General features: G+C 41.2%; 1 protein-coding gene across 1 annotated transcript; it reads left to right on the forward strand.

Moving 5' to 3' along the window:
- Window positions 1-24,757: 24,757 nt before the first annotated feature.
- LOC140211414 (growth arrest and DNA damage-inducible protein GADD45 gamma-like) lies at window positions 24,758-26,389 on the forward strand. The gene is made up of 4 exons (XM_072281095.1): window positions 24,758-24,940; window positions 25,274-25,375; window positions 25,490-25,703; window positions 25,810-26,389. The coding sequence occupies exons 1-4, from the start codon at window positions 24,885-24,887 to the stop codon at window positions 25,921-25,923; spliced, it is 486 nt and encodes a 161-aa protein (XP_072137196.1). The 5' UTR covers window positions 24,758-24,884; the 3' UTR covers window positions 25,924-26,389.
- Window positions 26,390-27,397: the final 1,008 nt, after the last annotated feature.

The following is a 27,397-nucleotide window of genomic DNA, read 5'->3' on the forward strand; positions in this document are numbered from 1 at the left end:
CTGACCTTTTCTTTCCTCTAGTAAGTACATGACTTTCAGGGTCTCCACGTTTGCCAGGATTCCACCTGAGCAATCTGTTTGTCTGTATCCCACTGCAGAATTACAATGTCGTCATCACAACATGCCTTCCTACTTATCATCAGCAAACTTGGAAACGTGATTCCTTCTCCATATTATTAATGTAAATAGTAAATCATTGAACCCTGAAGCACTCCGTTAGTTTCATCCTCTGAGCCTTAAAAAAGGACTCATCTATGTAACAGGCATCAAAGTTGCTGGTGAACGCAGTCGACGTTTCAGGCCGAGACCCTTCGTCAGGACTAACTGAGTTAGTCCTGATGAAGGGTCTCGGCCTGAAACGTCGACTGCACCTCTTCCTACAGATGCTGCCTGGCCTGCTGTGTTCACCAGCAACTTTGATGTGTGTTGCTTGAATTTCCAGCATCTGCAGAATTCCTGTTGTTTGCATCTATGTAACAGCAAGGTTTTTATTCATGAATTAGAGTGAAGACTATCTATGAAGAATTGGGGTGGTATGAAACACATGTCTGTAATGCACACAGAAATACATAATCTAAGAGTGACCAGAAATAGATGACACGGTGGCAAATCAAGTAGAGAACTGCCTCACAGTACCAGAGACTCAGGTTCAATCCTGAGCTCCATTGTTACCTGGTTGGATGTTCTTCCTGTGACCCTGTGGGTTTCCTCCAGGTGCTCTGGTTTCCTCCAACATCTACCAGCACAAAGATGTTTGGGCTGGTAGATTTATTGATCAATGTAGAAACTGGGGAGAGATTATGAGAATGTGGGGAGAAAGAAGTGGGATTAATCTAGGATGAGTAAAAATAGGTGATTGATGGTCATCATGAAGTCTGTTGACTGAAGTTCCTGTTTCTGTGCTGTATGACTCTATAACGAAACATTTTTTTGCATGATTATTCCTTGGAGAACAAATTGGTGAAGGAAGATTAATTTATATTTGTTCATTTGATTGAGTGTTTCTGCTAAGAGAAACTTTTAGATATTTTACAATTAAGAGTAAACCACATGATTACCTTGAGTTATATACAGTGCCTATAAAACGTATTCACCCCCCCACCCCAGAAGTTTCCATGTTTTATTGTTTTACAACATTGAACCACAGTGAACTTAATTTGGTTTTTTTAACACTGATCAACAGAAAAAAACTCTTTCGGGTCAAAGTGAAAATGAATCTCTACAAAGTGATCTAAATTAATTAGAAATATAACACACAAAATAATTGATTGCATAAGTATTCAAATCCTTTAAGTCAGTATTTAGTAGATGCACCTTTGGCAGCAAACACAGCCTTCAGTCTGTATGGATAGTCTCTGTCTGCTTTGCACATCTGAACACTGCAATTTTTCTCCATTCTTCTTTGCAAAACTGCTCAAGTTCTGTCAGATTGCATAGGGATCGTGAGTGAACAGCCCTTTTCAAGTTCAGCCCCAAATTCTCAATTGGATTGGGGTCTGGACTCTGACTTGGCCTCTCTAGGATATTAACGTTCTTTATACCTGTGGAACTGTGTAGCTTTGGCTATATGCTTGGGGTCAATATCTTGCTGGAAAACAGATCTCCCAAGTTGCAGTTCTCTTGTAGACTGCATCAGGTTTTCCTCCAGGATTTCCCTATATTTTGCTGCATTCATTTTACCCTCTACCTACACAAGCCTTCCAGGGCCTGCTGCAGTGAAGCATCCCCACAGCATGATGTAACCACCACCATACTTCATGGTAGGGATGGTGTGTTTTTGATGCTTGTGCCAAACATAGCATTTAGTCTGGTGGCCGAAAAGCTCAATTTTGGTTTCTTCAAGCCATAGAACCTTCTTCCAGCTGACTTCAGAGTCTCCCACATGCCTTCTGGCAAACTCTCATCAAGGTTTCATGTGAGTTTTTTTTTCAACAGTGGCTTTCTCTTCACAATTCTCACATAAAGCTGTGACTGGTGAAGGACCCGCGTAACAGTTGTTGTATGCGCTGTCTTTCCCATCTCATCCACTCATGCTTGTAAATCCTCCAGAGTTATCACAGGTCTCTTGGTGGCCTTCCTAACTAGTACCCTTTACGCACGGTCACTCAGGTTTTGAGGATGGCCTGCTCTAGGCAGATTTACAGCTGTGCCATATTCTTTCCATTTCTGATGATTGACTTAACTGTCCTCCAAGGGATATTCAGTGGCTTGGAAATTTTCTTGTTTCCATCTCCTGACTTGTGCTTTTCAATAACCTTTTTGCAGAGTTGCTTGGAGAGTTCTTTTATCTTCATGGTGTAGTTTTTGCCAGGATACTAACTCACCAGCAGTTGACCTTCCAGATACAGATGTACTTTTACTACAATCAATTGAAACACCTTGACTGCATACAAGTCGCCAAAAACAGATCTCCATTTAACGAATTATGGGACTTTCAATTGTCTGCACCACTGATGACTTGGTGTGTCATATTAAAGGGGTGAGTACTTATGCAATCAATTATTTTGTGTTTTATATTTGTAATTAATTTAGATCACTTTGTAGAGATCTGTTTTCACTTTGACACAAAAGAGTCTTTTTCTGTTGATCAGTGTTAAAAAAAGCCAAATTAAATCCGCTGTTGTCATGGTCTGGTTCATGAAGTCCGCATTCCGATTCACGGTCCGGTCCATTGTTCCTTATTCCAGGTTTTCCAGTTTTCCCTTGTTCTGTTGGGTGCTCTAATTGAGGCACCTGATTCACATTTTGGGCTGGCTACATAAACAGCTCCTTGGTTCAGCTTCAGTTGCTGGACTGTTCCCTTCCCTTCCCCTTCCTTCTGTAGCCCTTGGCTGAAGCCTCGCCTGCTACCTTTCGCCTGAAGCCTCGCCTATTCTCGTTGTCAAGTTCTGCCACTGGAGCAAGACCGGAGCCTTGCTGTGTCTGGATAAGGAACTGTCTTTCGTTGTTTGGAACTGTCTGTTTGTGTCCACGCCTTCGCGAGGTAGGTCCAGCCGTTTGCTGCTACCTTGTGTTGGGAACCGTCTCTGTGTCCACGCGTTCGTTAGGTAGGTCCAGCTGTTTGCTGCTACCTAGAGTTGGGAACTGTCTCTGTATCCATGCCTTCACTAGGTAGGTCCGGCCGTTTGCCGCTACCTAGTGTTGGGAACTGTCTCTGTGTCCACGCCTTCGCTAGGTAGGTCCGGCCGTTTGCGGCTACCTAGTGTTGGGAACCGTCTCTGTGTCCACGCCTTCGCTAGGTGGGTCTGGCCGTTTGCCGCTACCTAGTGTTGGGAATCGTCTGTGTCCACACCTTCACTAGGTAGGTCTGGCCGTTTGCTGCTACTTTGTGTTGGGAACCGTCTTGTCGTGTTCAGTATTCTGTGTATGAGTCCCGGCCCTACGTCCTATCCCCAAGGAGGGGTCCCGGCTCTGTGTTCTGCGTTCCTGTCTCCCAAGATTACCAAGGCTCTGTGTTCCAGTCTCCCAAGTCCAAGTCTTAGCTTCATGTCCTCATCCAGTTCTGGTCCCGCATCCTGCCCAGGAGTCCCACGGCCTGCCGCCACGTCCAGTCCTGTTGCCTTGCCACGTCTTGTCCTCACCTAGATCTGGAGTCCAAGCTTGAGTCAAGATCCAGATTCTGGGTCCCTGTCCAGTCTCTGGCTCGGAGTCCTTGTTCAGGTTCCAAGTTTCTTGTTCCTCGTCCAGGTCCCTCTTTCCTAGTCTAGTCCTAGCCCAGGCCCTGTACCCTAGTCTCGTCCAGGGCCTGTGTCAATGTCCAGCATCGTTTCTTCCCCACTTCCCTTGCTTTCTTGAACACCTAGTCCTGTTCCTGGTACTTCAGTGACTGTGTCTTGCATTTGAGTGTGTTCTCAGTCCCCCCCACCCCCCTCCGAATGACAGCTGTGATTCAATGTTGTAAAACAAATAAAACACAAAAATTTCCAAGGGGGGAGTCAGGGTGAATACTTTTCATAGGCCCTGTATAAGCTACATTCATTCATTCATAATGTGCCATGTCATATGACATGGGTCATCAAGGACTATGGCCATGATTGTTCTCAGCAAATTTGTCTACAGAAGTGGTTTGTTACTGCCTTGTGGGCAGTACCTTAACAAGACGGGTGACCCCAGCCATTATCAATACTCTTCAGAGATTGTCTGTCTGGCACCAATGATTGCATAACCGAGTTTTGTGATATGCACCAGTTGCTCATACAACCATCCACTACCTGCTCCCATGGCTTCACATGACCTTGATCTGGGGGTGGGGGTGCCGTGTGGCAAAGAAGGTGCTATACCTTGCCCAAGGGTGACTTGCAGGCTGGTGGAGGGAAGAAGTAGCTTACACCTCCTTCGGTAGAGATGTATCTCCACGCCACAACCCAATAAACTACACCAGGTAAAAATGTAGAATTCCTTCTCTGTAAGGACAACAGTGAAACAAAGGGCATTTAGGACAATCCAGTAGTTTCATGATTAAACTTACTGAGTTAGCTTTCTATTTTCAGAATTCATTTAAGTTCCAAATTGCTGTTGTGGGACTTGAGCTGAGTTTAGATTTCAAGATGCTTCCCCTGTAACTTAACCACCATATCAATATACCCCTTAAAATATATTTCTTCCCTTGAAAAGGGAAGTAAACATGTTCTTGAAAGGAGAAATATTTTTACAAGATTAAGTCACCTGTTGTACAAGATTATGTAGTTGCACATATTGTGGTCTCTTAGAGCTTGCTTTATGTATTTTGGAAGGTTGAGAAGCATTTACCAGAGTTTTCTCCTAACTGGCATGAACACCCAGGCAAGGTTAGGGGAGGTGAGTTCTACATTATTTGGAGCAATTATTCAAACAGGGAAGGTTTGGTAGGAAAGTTTAATTATTTTTTTTCTTAACTCCAGAATGAAAGTTTTGGTTAGAGTATGAAGTGAATGTAATTTGTAATATAACTGTAACATTTGATAAAATGTCTCTGAAGGAACAGGGAGTTGGAACTTGCACAAATTATCATTGGAATGCAAAGCCAAGTTGTTACTTAAAGATATAAAATGAACACTATTTTCCTGGCTGAGTGAAAGACTCTCCCTTTCTAACGACATACCTCTTTATCAGTCAGTGGCACAGGTCACAAGCTGGTCACTATCACTGGAAATAGGTCTGTCTGGAGTTTGACAGCTTTATTTTATGGTCCCTCTGGTGAGATGGTTGCGGCACTGTGCTATTTGTGGAACAGATGGTCCGATTGCTGTAAAGTGTAACGAATATTACAGGCCAGCTAATTGATCCAAAAATAATATCTTGGGTGTATGTAATTATATTGCACATAAATTCTGGTCGAGTGTGATTTTGATGGTTGATTCATTTTAATATCTGTACTGATTTATTTTGGTAAACTGGACATAAAATTAAAACCATCAGTACAACTGCAATAAGTTAAATGGCTAAAAATGGAGGATTTAGCTAACCGTTCATAAGAAAACACAGATTCTGTTAATTTGTTAAAAAATGTTCAAGATTAAAACACAAGAACAGTTTGCTATAACTAAATAAGAACTTTGTCCCTTTCCTCTCATGGCAAATTCGTATTGATGCGAGGCAGGAGCTCACAGTAGAGCACAAATTTCCCCATGCTAATGACACAGGAGTTATCTAAGATATCCTATGACTCAAGGTAATACTTCGTAATGACCTAGTAAAATGACCTAGAAAACAGGTCAAATAATTCTGTGCTGTGTATGTTATTGACTGACAAATCCATTTAATTTGTTTTTGGTCTGCTTCCAGTGTAAAGAGACACCATCGATTTTGGAAAGTATTTTATTTGTCATTGCAAGCTTCTCTGCGGGTAGCCTGATGTGTTCCATACATAAAGGATCGTTCTTATAGGTGGATGAGATAACTCGGAAATGATGATATCAACTTTTATGATCTTTGATTTAGATCATTTAGTCTGTTTTCCTGTTTTTTTTTGTTCTGAAGGGCAGGTTCTTCAACATGACTGTGCAACAAGTAATCTGGTGTCTCTGTAAGTTATTATGTGCTGCAAAGCTGAATGATTTTCATCTAACGTCTTGATTTTTGGTAGTATTCCTATTGGGCACTCCTTGCAAAATGTGTTGTATTTCAACATTATGTAATTGCTACATAGATTCTGTTGAAAAGATAACATTGTAGAAAAGGACGTACTTATCTAATTCTTTTCAATTCAGAGAAAACACAGAGGGTTTAATGATAGTAAATGCCACCTTATTAATGATGCATACCAGTGCATTTCAAAACAACTCTGAAGTGTATAAACAGTTCTTAGTTTCAAAAACAATGTAGCAATGTTAGAGGAGTTTTTAGATGTTATCCTTGCTTATATAGTGATAAAGTAGCCATTACCTATATAAAGCATAGCATTGTGCTTTCAGTCTAACATGACTCCCACCCGGAGACTCAGAAGATGAATTCCAGTCTCTACACACATTCCATCTGGTTACCTCTGAGCACTGAATTTCAATAGTTCTTATCACGTCTGTTATTGATGAATGGTCATCTGTGGTGGTACATTCCATATCAGGGGACAAAAATCACTCTGTCACAGCAATCAAGCCTCCTGTTGGACCACTTATGTGCATGGGTAGACGGGCAGCTGCTATCCTAAATCTGTATCTATTACATTTGCAATTCTTGTTTTACCACAAAGAGTTGACCATTAACAAATAGAATATCCTTATATGCTGACAATGTGATTCTTTTTTTAAACAAATTTATCCATCAGTATTCCAAACTTAATGCAACAGATTGAATTGTTTGGGCATTTCTCTGGTTATAACATTAACAACTCAAAATCATCAATACTATTTTTGAACAAAGAAGAAAGACTGAAACCAGTCATAAAAACTCCATTTATAAATGCAAAGGAAGGATTTGCCTACCTTGGTGTCAAAATTACCCTTGAAATTAAAACGATCGTCCCAACAAATTATGACCCGCTAGTGGACGAAGTGAAGGAGACATTGGATTGATGCATAACAATGCCCATATCAATGATTGGCCGTATAAACCTGATCAAAATGAATATATTACCAAAATTTCTATACCTTTTTCAATCACTTCTTCTCCCACTACCAAAATCATTTTTTTGATAAGTTTGATAGTATTTTTAGTAAATTCATTGGGAATAATAAAAAATCTAGACAGAGACTTAGGCTGCTATACCTGCCTTATGAAAGGAGAAGGCTACGGCTCCCGAACCTGAAATGGTATTATTGGTCTGCTCAGTTACGTTCTGCAATGTTTTATTTCTCAATGGAGGCCCTTCCAGCCTGGGTGAATATTGAACAGGCATTGGTACCAAACCTCCCATTAAGGCTCTATCTATACTCTGCAGACCCAAGAAATCTGAAAAGAACAACCGAGAACGCTTTCCTCAAAAATACTATTGACATCTGGTATAAAGCATGTCAGCATATTCAAGATACTCCTCCCATCTCTCACTTCTTCCCAATGGGGCAATACATACTTCAGGGTAGGAAGAGCAGATGGTGGTTTCAGAATCTGGGCAGACAAAGGTGTGCAGAAAATAGAGGACCTTTATATGAATGGTAATCTTACTGCATTTGATCAATTGTGTCAGACATACCATATTCCTAAAAATACTTTTTAAAATATTTGCAACTGAGACATTTCATATTATCAAAATATAACCATTTAATATCTGACCACCACTATCACATCTTGAAAATCTTACACTTCTAAACCTAAAGGGGAGGAGTCAGATTTCTTTATTCTATACAGCTTTGATGTCATATGATAAGGAGTCCACCATTGACAGGCTGGAGGTATGGAGACTGGATGTTCAAGAGGACAATAAGAAACTGAGTGGGAAATGGCGTGCTTAAAAGTCCAAAAACAATCAATTAACACGAGAATGAAGCTATTACAATACAAATGGTTAATGAGAACTTACATTACTCCGGTCAAACTGAACCGTTGGTCCCCTGACATCCCGGCCCGGACACTTGTGTTAAATGTTTAGCAGAAAAGGGTACTCTGTTTCACTGTGTATGGGACTGTCCAAAAATTTAAAAATACTGGAAAACAGTTGTTCAGACTACATCTGAGCTTATTGGAGTAAAGGTGCTTCACCAAGCAAAAATGTGTGTACTAAGTATATATCCAAAGAACTTTACTGTTCGTCCAAAACAAGTCAGTTTTAATTGACTTTGGACTCCTACAGGCCAGGAGGATGATAGCTTTATCTTGGAGAAAAATGGATATACCTTCGATACATGTATGGGTGAAGGAGATGGCATCTTGTATTATATTGGAGAGACTGACTTACATAACCAGGGGAAGGGCAGGACAATTTGAAAATGTATGGAAACCTTTATTGGAGTTTCTTGGACGTCAAGGTGCACAGTCATTTTGAAATAGCTGTGTGTTGTTGAGTGCTTCTACGGTTTTTTTTCTGATGTGTTTTTATTTTATTTCTTTATTAAATATGTGAAGTATGTGAAATGTTATATCTCTTTTCAATAGACAATAGGTGCAGGAGTAGGCCATTCAGCCCTTCGAGCCAGCACCACCATTCACTGTGATCATGGCTGATCATCCACAATCAGTACCCTTTTCCTGCCTTCTCCCCATATCCCTTCACTCCGCTATCTTTAAGAGCTCTATCTAACTCTTTCTTGAAGAATCCAGAGAATTGGCCTCCACTGCCTTCTGAGGCAGAGCATTCCACAGAACCCTCTGTGTGAAAAAAATTTTTCCTCAACTCCGTTCTAAATGGTCTATCCCTTATTCTTAAACTGTGGCTTCTCGTTCTGGACTCCCCCAACATCAGGAACATGTTTCCTGCCTCTAGCGTGTCCAATCCCTTAATAATCTTATATGTTTCAATCAGATCCCATCTCCTCCTTCTAAATTCCAGTGTATACAACCCCAGTCGCTCCAATCTTTCAACATATGACAGTCCCTCGATCCCGGGAATTAACCTCGTGAACCTACGCTGCACTCCCTCAATAGCTAGAATGTCCTTCCTCAAATTTGGAGACCAAAACTGTACACAATACTCCAGGTGTGGTCTCACCAGGGCCTTGTACAACTGCAGAAGGACGTCTTTTTTCCTATACTCAACTCCCCTTGTTATGAAGGCCAGCATGCCATTAGCTTTCTTCACTGCCTGCTGTACCTGCATGCTTGCTTTCAGAGACTGATGAACAAGGACACCTAGATCTCATTGTACTTCCCCTTTTCATAACTTGACACCATTCAGATAGTAATCTGCCTTCCTGTTCTTGCCACCAAAGTGGATAACCTCACATTTATCCACATTAAACTGCATCTGCCATGCATCTGCCCACTCACTCAACCTGTCCAAGTCACCCAGCAATCTCATAACATCCTCCTCACATTTCACACTGCCACCCAGCTTTGTGTCATCTGCAAATTTGCTAATGTTACTTTTAATCCTTTCATCTAAATCATTAATGTATATTGTAAATAGCTGCGGTCCCAGCACCGAGCCTTGCGGTACCCCACTAGTCACTGCCTGCCATTCTGAAAAGGACCCATTAATCCCTACTGTTTGTTTCCTGTCTGCCAACCAATTTTCTATCCATGTCAGTACCCTACCCTCAATACCATTTGCTTTAATTTTGCACACTAGCCTCCTATGTGGGACCTTATCAAGGGCTTTCTGAAAGTCCAGGTACACTACATCCACTGGCTTTCCCATGTCCATTTTCATAGTTACATTCTCAAAAAATTCCAGAAGATTAGTCAAGCATGATTTCCCCTTCGTAAGTCCATGCTGTCTCGGACCGATCCTGTTACTGCTATCCACATGTGCCGCTATTTCATCTTTTATAATTGATTCCAGCATCTTCCCCACCACTGATGTCAGACTAACTGGTCGATAATTGCCTGTTTTCTCTCTCCCTCCTTTCTTGAAAAGTGGGATAACATTAGCAACCCTCCAATCCGCAGGAACTGATCCTGAATCTATGGAACATTGGAAAATGATTACCAATGCGTCCATGATTTCTAGAGCCACCTCCTTAAGTACCCTGGGATACAGACCATCAGGCCCTGGGGATTTATCAGCCTTCAGTCTCATCAGTTTACCCAACACCATTTTGTGCCTGATGGTAATTTCCTTCAGTTCCTCTGTTACCCTAGGTCCTCTGGCCACTATTACATCTGGGAGATTGTTTGTGTCTTCCCTAGTGAAGACAGATCCAAAGTACCTGTTCAGCTTGTCAGCCATTTCCTTGTTCCCCATAATAATTTCACCTATTTCTGTGTTCAAGGGCCCAACTTTGGTCTTAACTAATTTTTTCCTCTTCACATACCTGAAGAAGCTTTCACTATCCTCCTTTGTATTTTTGGCTTGCTTACCTTCGTACCTCATCTTTTCCCTCCGTATTGCCTTTTGAGTTACCTTCTGTTGCTCCTTTGACGATTGTGGAAAAACATGAGGACATGTTTCACTATTTGGTTTAATTATTAAATCTGGTCAAAATGCAGAATGTTAAAATGACAGAATTAAAGGTACTGTATCTGAATGCTCACAGCATTGGCAAGAAGGTAATTGAATTAGTGCTACAAATAAAAATAAAGGTATGGTCTAATTGTCATTATGGATATCTGGCTACAGCCTGACAAAAGCAAGGAGCTAAGTATTAGAGTATTTCAAAGATTCATTTTAATATCAGAGAATGTATAGTACACAATCTGAAATTCTTATTCTTCACAGACATCCACAAAACATAAAACCCCATAGAATGAATGATAGAAACATCAAAACCCTGAAGCCCCCCACCCTTTGCACAAGCAGCAGCAGAAGCAACAACCCCCCCCCCACACTCGCACCAGCAGGAGCACTGAACCCTCCCCACCCCACCATCAAGTTAGCAACAGTAAAAGCCCCCTAAAGAGATCTTGATCCAGAGTCCACCAAAACTACAATCCGTAACCCAGCACATCGGTATATCAGACAGGCTCTCTCTCTCTCTCATTCCATCCAAGGCATTTGGCATTTGGCACTTGACATTTAGGAAGAATGGACAAAAAAGAGTGGTGCAGCACTACTAGTGGAGATTGGGGCAGTTGTGAGAAATCACTTTGGCTTGGCAGATTATGTTGTGGAACTAGAGTCAATCTGGATCAGCTATAAAAGTAGCAAAGGACAGCAAACATTTGTATGAATACAGTAGGTCACCACATAGTAATTGCTACATTGGATATGGCATAAAATTAGAGATGTATGTGACAGTGATAACACAGTAATCGTGGAAAAGTTAGACTAAAAACATATTTCCTGTAATAAGGTGGAAGATTAATTAACTGAATGTAGACAAGATGTGTTTTTCAGGTGAATATGATGAGAAGCCAAGTGAGGAATAAGCTATTTTTGTACTTTTGTGATTTATTGATGCTCTTGTTGTCAATAGACCATAATATAACAGAATTTGAAGATGAATTAGAAGTGCTATAATTCAGTGCAAAACTAGGGTCTTAAATCTAAACAAAGGGAACAATGAAGGTATGAGAAGAGAATTGATTGAGAGAATACATTGAAAGGTATAATGATGATAATTTGCAAGTAAGTCTATTTTAAGTTACAAAAACCCAAGAAGTGATGCACGAATGACAAGAGAATGTAAAGACAGAAATAAATTCAAGGAATAGGCTGATAAGATTGCCAAAAATAGCAATTGCCCTGAAGATTGGGAGCAGTTTAGATTAATCAAAGCTTAGAAAAGGAGGGAGAAAGAAAAGAGTGAACTATATAACTTTTAGCTTAACAAGAATAGTAGGGAAAGTTCTAGAATTTATTTAATAAATATGTAAAAAAAAGCTTGAAAAAATTACAAACCTGAGCAAGTCAATATGGATATATAAAAAGGCAATAATATTTGACTGATGGGGTTCTTTTATGAAGTTACTCATGGAATAGATGGGGGGAGGGGAACCAATATATGGGATGTATTTGGAGTTTGGAAAGGTTTTGACAAGAACTTTCTGCAAAAGATTGGTTACCAAAATTTTACTACAGTGCGTGGATTTAGTGGTAATATACTGACATAAACTGAAAATTGGTTCTTAGTCAGAAAAGAAAGCATAAAATAAACAGATCACTTTTGGATTGGTAGGATATGTCTAGTAGGGTAGCACAGGATCAGGGTTGAGGAGCCAGTTCTGTGTGACCTTAGTACCATGTCACTAAAGCAAGAGGGCCTGTAAGGATGCTTCAAGGGGATTTGGACAAGTAGAATGAATTGATGAAAACATGAATGATAGAAAATAATGTGAAAAATGTGATGTTCGTCAGTTTGGACATGCATCAGAAAAGTGAAGCACTTGTTACAAGGTGGGGGATAGTTCAATAAGTTTCTGAACATTAAAGTAAATTTGGTGTATGGCAGTAGTGTGGGAGAATGGTGCTGAGGTAGGTTGCCTATGATCCTAATGAGTGTTCAGCAGTCTGAAAGGATGAGATGGCCTATTCCTTATGTCTGCTGGTTCTGAACACAACAGGCAGGGGAAAAAGGCAACTCTGCATCTACCTTTCAAGCCCATTAAAAAGTTGTATTTTTCAAACTTTTAACTAGGGTAATATAGTATCAATCACTGATCAGTCATTTATTTCTGGTCATACAGAATTTTTAATGATTCCATAAAATTTCACTTAAGTTGCATTGACGTGGCATGTACTAGAAAGACAAACTTCTGGTAATTGCCTCCCCCCCCCCATCCCCTTCACCATTCCTATTCCTGTTTCCTGCTCTCACATTATCCCTTCATCACCTCCCTCTGGTGTTTCACCAGCTGGTCCTGATCAAGGGCTTCAAACTGAAACGTTGATTGTACTGTTTTCCATAGACGCTGCCTGACCTGCTGAGTTCCTCCAGCATTTTGCATGTGTGGCATTTACTAGAGTTTGACCATGCCAGTGTAGAATTAGATTATGTCTGTTTCATTGCCACAGAGTAGTTTTTTATACATTTTATTTATTTAGAGAAACAGTGCAGAACAGGCCCTTCTGGCCTAATGAGCCACACCATCCAGCAGTCCCGCTATCTTACACTAGCCTAATCACACGACAATTTACAATGACCAGTTAACCTATGAACTGGTGCCTCTTTGGACTGTGGGAGGAAACCGGAGCACCCGGAGGAAACCCATACAATCATGCAGGGAGAACGTACAAACTCGTTACAGGATGGGGCTGGAATTGAACTCTGAACTCTGGAACGCCCTAAGCTGTAATAGCATTGCGCTAACCGTTGTGTTCCTGTGGGACCCCTTTCTGTATAAGGGAAGGGTACTACAACCGAGTTCCAAGGACTGAATATCAGTCAATGAATATGAAAAGTCTACATGTCAGAAGGAAAAGAAAACAAGCAGTAGCCGTTGGTGATGGTTGCTATGGTTGCATAATGATGAAAAATGATCATTTCAGTTTGCATGTGAATTTAACAGTTACTGGTTGGACTCACATAAAGCTTCAGCACGATCTGTACATTTGCCACTGCACTCAATATTCACCCACCCCCTACACTCACAACCTTTGGAATACACTGGGGCAAATAACCAAGGATACTTTGTCAGAAGATTCCACTTTTGGAGCCAGTAACTCTGCCATGTCATAGAAACATCCTTAATCAGAGAAGCTTCATCAGTCATACATCACTACCAGTCAATATCTTGCATTTCTTTTCCTGTCTGTAAATAAATAAGTGGAGCTGGGGTATTGATATGGGAAAGAGCGTGGAAGTGGGGCAAACCACATTGCTCTAACAAAACACTGATATAAATTTATATAGATTTCTGTGGCGTAGCATGCTAAGTCACTGTAAACTCACCCACGTCTGCGAAATACAATCAAATAGTTAAAAAGTTGTGAATAGCTTTGACACAAGAAATGTAACACATTCAGTACAGGAGAAAGACCACTGCCACCTTCAATATAACACAGGTTGCTTAATAGCTGTGATTTTGTCAAGGTCACCTTTGAATTATTTAAGTGGCAATTCATCAGCAGCAACAGTACCCTGTGGGTGAATTCAACACAAAAGCAGTCTAGAAATGGAGTAAAAATTGGTGTGTGTGGGGGGGGGGGGGAAGGGGAGTCACAATTTAAAACAGCAGTAAAAAATTGCTCTACTCAGGGTTAACACAATTTTTCAAGCACTCAGTGTTCTTTCAGTTAGAGTTGCCAAAACAAATTTCTATCCAGCAGCTTGTTAATGTCAATAGAGGTATAGGTCTCAGATATGGTTAGCCAAACCTTAATCAGTGTTCCCACTACTCCTTTGGATAGTTTCAAAACCAGGTGAATGCATGTTTAAGTTGCTTTGAGACAAATTAGAAACCAAACACTTGTCTATTCTAGGACAATTGATTGAACAAGATAAGAAGTTGAATTAACATCTTGAGTACAACCAGATGGCATTCTGTTTGATTTGATCTATACAAATAGTATGGAAGACTTGCTTTTCGCTCTATCCTGGTACGAGTGACAACAGTAAGGCCAATTCCAGTTCTGCTCCAACCAATAGATTTTGTGCCATATATAACTCTACTCACATATCTAATGAGTTAGGCCATAAAAGTAATGAGTACAACTCTATCCCAGCCAAAATAAGGCTCTTAATGCTCATGCAAACATCCATTTGTCAACTCTTTAGCTTATGGTCTTTTTCTATTCCATGAAACATGCCTATTGGACAAATAGACACACATTAGAGTGACTGATTGCCCAATGACAGCACCTAGACAATGGGAAAACATATGTTAGACTCCTGTTAATGGACTCCAGCTTTGTGTTCAGCACCTATATCCCCTCACTACTAACCAAGAAGCTTGAAATCCTGGGCCTCAGTATCTCCCTCTGCAACTGGATCTTCCTGATTATCAGGAGACTGTAGTCAGTCTGTATTAGTATTGACATCTGTTCCTTACTGACAATCATTGTGGGTGCACCTCAAACGTGCATGCTTAGCCCATTGCTCTACTCTCTGCACTCACGACTGTATAGATCAGTGGTCCCCAAGGAAGTGATATAATTTGGCGATATGAAACGGTATGAGTCAGCTGCACCTTTCCTCATTCCCTGTCACGCCCACTGTTAAACTTGAATGCACGCGAGGTCATAAGTCGGTCATTAACCTACAACTATTCAATGAGTAAAAACCAAATGTCGCTTGAGAGTTTCTTTGGAAGAGGTGGTAGGGGACATAAAAAGTCTAACGATGACAATAACACAGAGACAGCTGAGGCCGAGACTGCAAAAAAAAAGAAAGCTTCCTTCAACAGAAAATACGACGAGTCGTACATAAAATATGGCTTTATTGCGACCGGTGACTCGCACGCTCCAAGCCCCCTGTGTGTGATATGTGGAGACAAGCTGTCTAATGAGGCAATGAAGCCGTCAAAACTGCTTCGGCACCTTGAGTCCAAGCACCCTGCACTTAAAGACAAACTGGCTGAGTTTTTTGAGCGGAAAAAACGTGAGTAAGCAGGACAGAAGCAAGTGCTGAGAGCCACCACCTCCACAAATGCTGCTGCTCTGAGAGCGTCGTACTTAGTGGCTAGGTTATTGCTAAGGCTAAGAAGCCTTTCACTGTCGGTGAAGAATTGATTCTGCCTGCTCCAAGGACATGCCGTGAACTGTTGGGAGAAGCTGCAGCTAACAAGATGGCACAGGTTTCTCTTTCAGCTACCACAGTTTCAAGGAGAATCGATGACATAGCGGACAACATCGAAGCACAGCTGTTGGAACGGCTTAACGAGTCACCATGGTATGCTATCCAGGTCGATGAGACTACCGATGTCAACAACAAGGCAATACTGCTGGTTTATGTGCGATTTTTATTTCAAGACGATATGCACGAGGATATGTTGTGTGCACTGCCGTTGCCAACTAACACAACTGGGGCAGAACTATTCAAGTCTTTGATTGACTACATGTCAGGCAAACTGGTCTGGTCATTCTGCGTTGGAATATGCACAGACGGGGCTGCAGCTATAACTGGATGGCTGTTTGGTTTCACCACCTGAGTCAAAGAGGTTGCTCCTGAATGCCAGTCTACACACTGTGGCACACACGGGGAAATGCTGGCTAGCCGAAAAATGTCACCTGATCTTAACAGCATTTTGAGTGACGTTGTTGAAGTTATCAATCACATCAAAGCAAAGGCCCTGAACTCGTGTCTGTTTGAGCAGCTTTGCGAGGAAATGGATGCAGAGCACAAACGCCTTCTCTCACGCACTGAGGTCAGGTGGCTATCAAGGGGGAGAGCCCTGGCCAGGGTTTTTGAGTTAAGAGAGAAGCTACAGAGATTTCTTTCAGGAAGAAAGTCACCACTGGCAGCACACTTCAGTGACGAGGAGTGGATAGCAAAACTCACTTATCTGTGTTACATCTTCAACCCGCTCAATGAACTCAATTTGTCACTTCAGGGGAGAATGACAACTGTCTTCAAGTTGGCAGACAAAGTGTCTGCTTTCAAAGCCAAACTGGAACTGTGGGGACGGCGAGTGGACAGGGGCATATTTGACATGTTCCCAACATTAGCTGGGACTTTGGGAGGGACTGAGGCTGCACCGTCCTTCTCACAGCTGGTGCACAATCACCTATCATCGCTGTCGACAGAATATGAGCATTACTTCCCAAGCACAAATGACCCAAGACATGCAAAGGAATGGGTCCGTGACCCATTTGTTAATGTCCCTGGAGAATCATACATGTCAGCGCAGGAAGAAGATCAACTCCTTGAGCTTGCAAATGATGGTGGGCTGAAAAGTATGTTTGACATAACATCTCTGCTGGCATTCTGGATCAAGGTCAAGGCTGGATATCCTGAGATAGCCACGAAAGCACTGAAAACGTTGCTTCCATTTCCAACATATCTCTGCAAAGTGGGCTTTTCTGCAATGAACGCAACGAAAGCTAAATTGTGGAATAGACTGGGCATAAGGAACCCCCTTCGAGTATCACTGTCTCCCGTCACACCTCGATAGGATCGTCTTGTTGCAGGGAAACAAGCCCAGGGCTCCCACTGATTCAGCGATATTGGTGTGTTGCAATGATTTTATATGTTCATATGAGGAAAATCTGCCCTGTGTGTTTAGTATCCAAACATTACTTAAAATGTTATGATGCTATTGACTTATAATTGACTTATCACTATATTCATGCGAGGAAAATATGCACTGTGTGTTTAATATTAAATTCGTTAGATAAACCCCTTTAGAAACAAAATTGAGTGTATTAGCCACTTATAACTGACTTATAGTTGACTTATCACCTATATTCCGGTTGTGATTAACACCCTTCCCCCCCACCCCGTTGGTTGGTCCGCAAGAATATTGTCAATATTAAACCGGTCCGTGGTGCAAAAAAGTTTGGGGACCTCTAGTATAGATAGATGGAGCTCAAACATCATCCATAAATTTGTCGAAGACACCATTGTTGTTTATATAGGTTGGCGCAGCGTTGGGGGCTGATGGGGCCCATACTGTACTGTTCAATATTCTATGTTGTTGGCAGGATATCAGATAGCGACAAGGACACACACAGGACCGAGATAGAATGGCTGTTTGAGTGGCATTGTAACAACTTTGCCCTAATGTCAGCAAGAGCAAGGAAGTGATTGAGGACTTCAGGAAGGGGAAGATAGGAGAACACACACCAGTCCTCATTGAGGGGTCAGTGGTGAAAGCCACTTCAAGTTCCTGGGTTTCATCAACTCAGAAGATCTATCCAGGGCCCAACACATTGATGCAATCACAAAGAAGGCGCACCAGTGCATCTACTTTATTAAGGAGTTTGAGAAGATTTGGTATGTGACACTGTAATTTCCCCTGGGATCAATAATGTACTTATCTATCTATCTACGTCACCAAAGACTTGCAAATTCCTATGAATGTACGCTGGAGAGTATTCTGACAGGTTGCATCCTAGCCTGGTATGGACCCTCCACTGCACAGGATCATAACAGGTTGTAGAGGATTATAGACTCATCCAGTTTCATCAGAGGCAAAGCCCTACCTACCATCAAGGACATTTTCAGGAGCAGTGTCCATTACTATAGATCCTCACTCTCTGGGACATGCCATTTTGCATTAATACCATCAGGGAGGAGATATGAGAGCTTGAAAAACCACACAGTATGTTTTATGAACAGCTTCTTCTCCTTCACCATCAGAATTCTGAGCTGTCCATGAGCCTATGAACACAACCTCATTACCTTTTGAACCATTTATTTACTTCTGTAACTTCCGCTTTTCTTTGTAGTTTGCATTGTTCTGCTGCGACAAAGCAACAAAATTTCATGACATATGTCAATGATAGTAAACCCAATTCACATTCTGCTTCACTTTTAATGAGCATTTAGTAATAAGATATGATATTGGTTGATTTATGATCAAAAGCCTGTGGCTAGTGATCTACCTCTCCAAGAGGACCACAGCCTTGTCGTAGTTTGGAGGCTTGTTTGCCTCAGTGATTCAGAGAGCTATGTTGGGTGCAGTCAGGGTTTTATACTTTGGCTCTTGGTAGGGTCACCCATGCCAAACAGGTCAAAGAGTGGTGACCAGACTAAGTGTGGTCCACTGGTCCTTTAGGTTCTGAGGTTCAGCTCAGGGCTAACAATGAGATGTTGCATTTAGGGGACTCTATTGTGCGCAGCCCTCTGGTGAAAAATGATATCATATCTGTTAAATAGGGGCCGTGGACAATATTGATTTGATGGAGAATGGACGTGAAAGCACAGAGGAACATCTGGAGAAATTTCTGAAATGCCCGTTCACTGCTGTCGTTACTGTGTGGTCGGGAATCTTTCAGAGGGTAGGCCTCAAAATCCTCGGCCTTGCCTGCTTTTGGGGACCAAGAAGGAGGTCGAATCGTTCGGACAGAGATGATGCTCAGTACTCGGTGTCGGAGAGCTGATCAGAGCTCAAAGTTTTCGGATGACTCAGAGTCGGATTGTGGTCGGTATGGCAGGGAGAGTTTTTCTTCCTTCTCCCGTCTACGTGAGATGTGGGACATTTGAGAAACTTTGAATGTTACTGTGCTCATGGACTTCTTCATCAAGTTATGGTATTGTTACACTGTTTGTAACTATATGTTATAATTATGTGGTTTTGTCAGTTTTTTCGGTCTTGGTTTGTCCTGTGTTTTGTGATATCACACCGGAGGAAATAATGTATCATTTCTTAATGCATGCATTACTAAATGACGTGTCTTCATAATCATACTGGGGTCAGGACATACAGTATACCATGAATGGTAGGGCACTCAGGAGTACTGAGGTACAAAGGCACCTTGATGCACAAGTCCAAAAGTTCTAGAAGGTGCAACACAGGTAGATATGGTGGTGAAGGAGTTATTTGGGATGCTTTCCTTCATTAGCCAAAGAACATGAGTATAGGGAAATGTTAGTCCTACTTTACAAAACATTGGTTAAACTAGAGTCAAAATATTCTGTTCTGGTCACCACGTGAAGAGGGCATGATTACACTGGAGAGATTTGCCTGCATGTTGCTGGCAAAAGTAAATTTCAGTTATGAAGAAACATTGGATAGGCTGGGTTTGTTCCTTTTGGAGTGGTGAGGGCGAGGAAGGATAGAGGTGTACAGAATTATGCTAGGCAGAAAAAGTTTGATAACAAAAAATTATTTCTCCATGGCAAGGATATCAAAGACCAGAGGGCAGGGGGTTGTGAAGAATAAGAGGTTAGAGAGGACCTGAGGATTTTTTTTCATCAAAAGGGTAATTATACTTTAACTTTATACTTTACTTTATACTTTATTGTCGCCAAATAATTGGTACTAGAACATACAATCATCACAGCGCTATTTGATTCTGCGCTTCACACTCCCTGGATTACAAATATTAAAAATAATTAAAATTAGTAAACATTAAAAATTTAAATTATAAATCATAAATAGAAAATAGAAGAATGGGAAGTAAGGTAGTGCAAATAAACCGAGAGGCAGATCCGGATATTTGGAGGGTACGGCCCAGATCTGGGTCAGGATCTGTTCAGCAGTCTTATCACAGTTGGAAAGAAGCTGTTCCCAAATCTGGCCATACGAGTCTTCAAGCTCCTGAACCTTCTCCCGGAGGGAAGAGGGACGAAAAGTGTGTTAGCTGGGTTGGTTGTGTCCTTGATTATCCTGGCAGCACTGCTCCAACAGCGTGCGGTGTAAAGTGAGTCCACAGACGGAAGATTGGTTTGTGTAATGTGCAGCACCGTGTTCACAATCTTCTGCAGCTTCTTTGGTCTTGGACAGGACAACTTCCATATCAGGTTGTGGTGCACCCTAGAAGAATGCTTTCTACGGTGCATGTATAAAAATTAGTGAGGGTTTTAGGGGACAGGCCAAATTTCTTTAGTTTTTTCAGGAAGTAAAGGCGCTGGTGGGCCTTCTTGGCAATGAACTCTGCATGGTTGGACCAAGTCAGGTCATTTGTGATATTGACCCTGAGGAACTTAAAGCTTTTGACCTGTTCCACTTGCGCACCACTGATGTAAATTGGGTCATGCGGTCCACTACTCCTTCTGAAGTCAACAACCAATTCCTTCATCTTGCTGACATTGAGGGATAGGTTATTGTCTTCACACCATGCCACCAGGTTCTTAATTTCCTCTCTGTACTCAAACTCATCATTACCCGAGATACGGCCTACAATTGTTGTGTCATCAGCAAACTTGTTTGAAGTTTTGAATAAATTATCTGAAAAAGTGTAGAGGCAGGCACTCTAACAATATTTAAAAAGCATCCACATAAGCACCTGGACACCAAACCAGGCAAGCTATGGCACCAAGTGTTGGTAAATGGGGTTAGTACTGGTGATTGGCATTGACATGATGGGCTGAAAGGTCTGCTACTGACTCAATGACTCCAAAATAAAGGGGTAAAACCTTGAACAGCAAGTTAAGAAATAATTAGCGAAAGTGCATTGTGAGATGCTGCATTCCCTCAAAACACCAAATTAATTTAATTATCAAAAATAATTTTTGCAATCCATTACTTCTCTTATATAGGAAAGAAAATATCTGTTGTTCAGAAGCAAGCTAAAAGTGACCTTGGTAATCTGTTTTCAAAAACTGAGCAGTTATAATAGATATTTCCAACAAAAAGCAATAGCAGTAATTACAGATATCACTGAAAAAACAAACAAAGAGATCCAACTTTATTTGTTACTTTAACCATGTCTCTTGCATCTGGTAGACCTTGTTCCCAAAGTAAAGGACTTTCTACTTTGGACATAAACAGCAATGAATGGGCTCATTGATCATGAAATTACCCAAGGTTCTTGAATGAAGATATGCTTCAAATTTCAATCTAACCTTGTACTCAGCATCAGTAAGACCAAGGAATTGAGTGTGGACGTCAGGAAGGGGAAGTTGAGGGATCACACACCAGTTCTCATTGAGGGATCAGCAGTAGAAAGGGTGAGCAGCTTTAAGTCTCTGGGTGCCAACATCACTGACAATCTATCCTGGGCCCAACATATTGATGCAATTACAAAGAACGTACAACAGTGACTATATTTCATTAGAAGTTTGAGGAGACTTAGTATTTCACCAAAGACACACACGAATTTCTACAGATGTACGATGGGGAGTATTGTCACTGATTGCACCACCGTCTGGTATGGAGAGGCCTTTGGACAGGATTAGAAAAAGGCTGCAGAAATGTGTAAACTCAGCCAGTTCCATCATGAGCACTAACCTCCCCAGCATCAAGGGCACCTTCCTGAGTTTATCCCTCAGAAAGGTAACATTCATCATTAAGGACCCCCATCACACCAGGACATGCCCTTTTCTCATTGCTACCATCAAGGAGGAGGTACAGGAGCCTGAAGACACACATTCAACATTTCAGGAATAGTTTCTTCACCTCTGCCATCAGATTTATGAATGGACAATGAATACATGAACACTACCTCACTATTTTTTGCTCTCTTTTTGCACAACTTATTGAATTTAATTTTTAAAATATATTTTTTATTGTAATTTATAGTTTTTATTACATAGTGCAATGTACTTCTGCCATAAAACAACATATGCCAGTGATATTAAGGTTGATCCTGATTATGAAACTAAATTGTACAATTAGAACTTAAAACTCATTCTGAATTAGTGCAAATAGCATGATAAAATATAAACGATCTAAGAGTGGTAACTTGGTGTAAGTTTACTAATACAGTCAGAAAATAGACTTATCATCACAAGAAGCATTTTTAATGAACAGTTACTGCACGCTCTGTTGGTAACTTAATTTAAAAATCATGAAGATGACTTTAACAATTTTAACAACTATACAACTGTACTAACTAGTTTTACTGTTGCATGCTAACCTGTCCATTAGAGACAAAATATTGGTTGCTAGTGAAAAACATTTAAAATTTGTATACCAATGACTTTGCACTTTAAAAATTTGCAGAATTTGATGAGATCCTGGAATAGTTGAAAATAAGCACAATTGGCAGAAACTCTTGATCTGAGGGCAAACCTGCATCCAATGTAATTTTTAAACCATTTTTAAAAAAGATAATGGCAGTTGATGTAACTTAAACTTAAAATTATGTGATTTTTTATGCTGGTTGATTGACTCCAAGTGGATAGAGTTAATGTGAGCTTCACACCATTAAGGCCTAGTATCATACTGCCTCCATGACTTACATCAAAATCCATTGTAAAGCATCAGTCCACATTAATATGATGCAGTTTTAAATATCTATTATGTTTTTATGACACATTTGCTTCCCTGAAGCGTGCATGAAGGTAGAATATTACCTTGATAGCTTGCATATGCACAAGATGATAGCCCAGGTACACCATTGTATTGATTTTGTGCAGAGGTGAGTCATATGACTCATACAATCAATAATGGTTGCACAATTTATTATTCAGTAGGTGATGGAAAAACTGCTCATATTTCCTTCTCTAAAGAGTTCAGCATCACTTGATTGCCTCAAAATTAAAGCATTATACATATTCCATTAAAGTTGATGACAGTGGTACCTTTGCAACTACAAATAATCCATACTTTGTGCCCAATATGGATGGTTGAAATACTCAGCAACAGATCCAAACAGTATCTTCTAGATACATTTCCCCATCAAAACATGACTTTTTACAATAATCAGCTGTTACCCCTTGACAGGTAATTAATTTTGATAAATCTTACCATGTCTCTGCGCCTAAGTCATTTTCACCTCTGAATTTATAGGAAGTAAGCACCAATGCAGACTACTTGAACCCTATTCTATTGTTTGATGTGCGGCAATCTCAGAAATCACAAAACATTAATCTATTAAAGCTTTCATATTAGCACATTTCACTTGGGTTTGTGTACATAAAGTTATTTTGCATGAAGAGAAGAGGAGAACGAAGAGTAAATAAATTAGTTTAGAGAATTAGGATCTGTATTGTTTTAATAACTACCGCCACTAGATGGACCACTCACACATTATATTATGCTGGTGACGGCGAATAAAGACTTGAATAAACTTCACACTCACATAGACCCCGAACTCGGACAACAAAGGCAAATTTATCTAAAGAAAACGTATTGAAGGTCGGTTCTACAGTCATTTCTCTTGAAGTTTACAGATCGATTACATTTATTTCAGCTATATTTTGCAGCTTCCTTGCAAAACAGAGTAACTCCGACATCACTCATTGTTTCCTCGTCGAGTAAGGATTTATACACCAATTACAGTTTACAGCAGACAAGTAGCACTTTAAAAAATCTGTTAAAAATACATATTTGTTAAGTATAGAACACGGCACATAATTTAGAACATCTAGTTCAGTAAAAGTGAGTGATAGGGTATTGAGGGAAGCTACGAAACTTCCATTACAACTTTCATATAAATTCAAAGTAAATTTAATTTCAAAGTACGTATATGTCATCTTGAGATTATTTTGCTTGCATTTACGGAAAAATCAGGATACACAACAGAATTTACGGCAAATTATGAATAACAAAGGCTGACAAACAACACTCTACAGAACAAGACAAATCGTGCAAATAACAAAAAAGTAAATAAATAATATTGTGTTTCCAGGTTGTGGATTCATGTCTGCGATGATTTTTTGACTAAGTATTGGGACCGTGCATCTCCAATTATACCATTAACCACATTCCACCCCCTCCCAAACGCACACCACACACACAGCAGTCCGACTAAAGTGGCAGCTGTAGCAATGTTTCAATGGGGGAAAAAAGGTTCATCGGACCGGGTATGTAATGTTACCACACGCCACAAACTCTGCTTCAAGTTCTATTGTGCTCCCTTTAGATATGATAATGAGCAGCGTGTGCCATGCACTGCCCTAGAGAGAGAGAAACTTCTTTGCTTCCCCCCTTATCTGTTGCGACAATGACAAGTTATTGCATTATATTATCAATAAAAATATGGAGAAAATTACAAGCAGCTAATTGTAGCTCATTTTCATTTAAATGTAAAGAAAGTTGGTTAAAATAAGGATACATAATTTGCAACTGCGCATTTATTATTGCTGTAATACAACCTTTTACCCAATTTTCTACTTCTACTTGGCTCTCAGCTTAATTAGTAATATATTACTCTTCTAAGAAAAACAATCTCCACCCATTAGTTTCCCCCAGTAACAACTAGAAACCGATTTTGCCCCACGTGGGGAAACGGTTCTGCATAAGTAATGAGCTTGCTGTCTGGTCCAATCAGGCAGCGCGGGGGCCGCGCATAATGCGTGCGCGGTATAAGAGGGGCGGCGGGCGAGCCTGCGGCTAGTCTGCCTGAGCGAGCCCGACTGGGGATTGGACTTTATACGTAGCTGGTGCAGTCTCGCCTTTTAAATCCCGCCGCGATCCTTGCGTCCTTCTGCTTTTAAATACACAGAATCATGACCCTCGAGGAATTCAACGGAGTTGAGGAGCAGCAAGTGGAAAGCTCTGAAAGGTACGGGGCGGGTGCATTTACTGCAGACGAGTGCGGAGCTTGGGTACCGAGAGCGGGCGGGCGGGCGGCTGTTGCCTGGATCCCGGCGACTCGAGTGCTCGGTGTCGGTTAGTGCGCGAGGGGTGGGAGTGCGGCTCTGGCTCCGTTTGAAAAGTCGGCAGCAGCTGAAGAACGCGGCGGCCGAAACTGCTCGTCTCTCAGCGGGAGGCGAGCCCGGGACTGCGGCGGGAGAGGGTGGCCGCAGCCGGCTGCTCCCTCTCTCCCGGGGCTGGTACCTGGAGCGAGTTTATTCGGTGGTTTAACGCATGTTTCTACCCCTCTTCTGATTTTTAGGATGCAAGCTGCTGGCAAAGCCCTGGAGGAGTTGCTGAGCTCAGCACAACGGCAGCATTGCTTGACGGTTGGAGTCTACGAATCTGCAAAAGTCATGAATGTGTAAGTTCTTGCTACCTCTTCCAAATGCACCGTGCCCCAGCCCAGCAAATGCAGTCATATTCATCGTGCTTGGGGAGCGATTTGGTGGGTAACCGTGACTGTTTTTGTTTGCAGTGACCCGGATAGCGTAGTGCTTTGCCTCCTTGCCAGCGACGAACAGGATGAAGGTGACATCGCTCTGCAAATCCACTTCACTTTAATTCAGGCATTTTGCTGCGATAATGACATCAACATAGTGAGAGTGAATGATATTCAGAGGCTGGTCGAGATCGTTGGTAGCGGTGCTGACAATGAGGAGCCTAGAGACATGCACTGCATTCTCGTCACTGTAAGTGCCTTTTGCATAATTTTAGTGTTAACCCTCGAACTGTTTGATAATTGAACTATATCTTTGGTGTCTGACCCCATTTAACATTACTTTTTATTGTATTCAGAATCCAAGCCAAGACTCCTGGAAAGATCCAGCTTTAGAAAAACTTGGTGTCTTCTGTGAAGAGAGTCGTTACACCAATCAATGGGTCCCCAACATCTCCTTTCCTGAACGTTGAAAGTTGTTGCAAAGACTTTGGTTGCTAGAAATGTGTTTTGAAGTCTCTAAGGGAAAAATGGTGATTTGGTGGGTCTACAGAATAGACTGGTGAACTGACCAGTCTCGTCGATGTGATGACCAGTACGCTGTGGTGATGAAAGCAGAGGTAGTGATGAGGACTGGTGATTGCAAATGGTTGGTAAAAACGGACTGTGGAGCACAACAGCTGGGACCTGGAGCAGTGAAAAGGAGATGGAAGTATATTGTGCATCTCTGCATATGCTGCAGAGCTGTTTATGCAACTTGAAGGATGAATGTTTGCATCGGGTTAGAGTGTAGGACTGTCTGATGCTAAGTACACTTGTGAAATAGTTAATGTTGACTGCCACAATGGACTTCCAAGGTCTCATTTGCAGTTGAACTTTGATGCAATCTTTAAGTATACTTTGTTTCATGTAAAGTAACAAATTAAATACTTAAAAGTACATGAGTGTTCAGTCTGTTTTTCCTAATAGAATTGTGGTTACAGTGCAAAAAAAATCAGTTGTGCTGCTTACCCATAAAATTGGATCAAATTGTCACCCACCTGCATTAACAACATGGGTTATAACTCTTAATTAAGTAGCAAGGTACTACCTGGTTGCAACTTCTATAACAAGTATAGTTGACTTCTGCCATTTAAAGTTGAAATGAGTTGCAGTATTTAGAGCTTGATATGTTACAACAGTAAAAATGCCTTTCTGACTACAATGCACATTTGGGTACTTGTGACATAAGGGATCTATCAATAGACATTTTTCCCCAAAACCAAATGCAGAACCTTTGTGCTCCCAACTAAGTTTGCTGGAGCTACTCAATAGAACACTGCTGGTTGGTTCGCAGGAAACCAGGGTAGCATTCCTAATTCACTTGAACTAGCCCTGCCCTTTAAGCTATGTTCTTGATTTTTTTTTTTTTTTTTTGGCCCTAGTTTGCATTTTTAAATTTTGAATGCAGTGCAAGCTTTGCTTGATTAGTATAATTACCAAACAAATCCAGGATAGTGTAGGTATTGTAACTATTGGCCACACTGGAGAATCAATAGAATTTAACTTGGGATTATCTGCTTTCCACTAAACACGCTCTGAACACTGAGTCATTGTACTCAGAGCTTTGCATCACAGAAATAAGCTCTTTGGCCCATCTAGTCCATGCTAAAGTTATTCTGCCTAGACTGATTGACCTGTACCTTTCCCACAACTATCCCACCCATGCTCTTATTCAGACTGCTCAATGTTGTACTTGAGCCTGCATCTCCACTTCAGCTCATTCTACACTCACACCACCCTCAGTAATGAATTAACACCTTCTGTTTCCCTTAAACATTTCACCCTTATGATCTCTACTTCTAGCCCCCAATTTGGGTGGGGGGGGTGAACACACCTACATTTATTCTCTACCCTTAATTCTGTATATCTCCAAACCTCCCCTCTCATTTTCCTACACTCCAGGGA

Source organism: Mobula birostris, chromosome 17 (genome assembly GCF_030028105.1).
Source record: "Mobula birostris isolate sMobBir1 chromosome 17, sMobBir1.hap1, whole genome shotgun sequence".
Taxonomy (NCBI): Eukaryota; Metazoa; Chordata; class Chondrichthyes; order Myliobatiformes; family Myliobatidae; genus Mobula; species Mobula birostris.

Excerpts from the sequence above, each read along its gene's own strand:
- LOC140211414 (XM_072281095.1), top strand. The coding sequence starts at position 24,885 with ATGACCCTCGAGGAATTCAACGGAGTTGAGGAGCAGCAAGTGGAAAGC. Across the intron at positions 24,941-25,273 it reads CAAGTGGAAAGCTCTGAAAG|GATGCAAGCTGCTGGCAAAG; the intron begins GTACGGGGCGGG and ends TCTGATTTTTAG. Across the intron at positions 25,704-25,809 it reads TGCACTGCATTCTCGTCACT|AATCCAAGCCAAGACTCCTG; the intron begins GTAAGTGCCTTT and ends TATTGTATTCAG.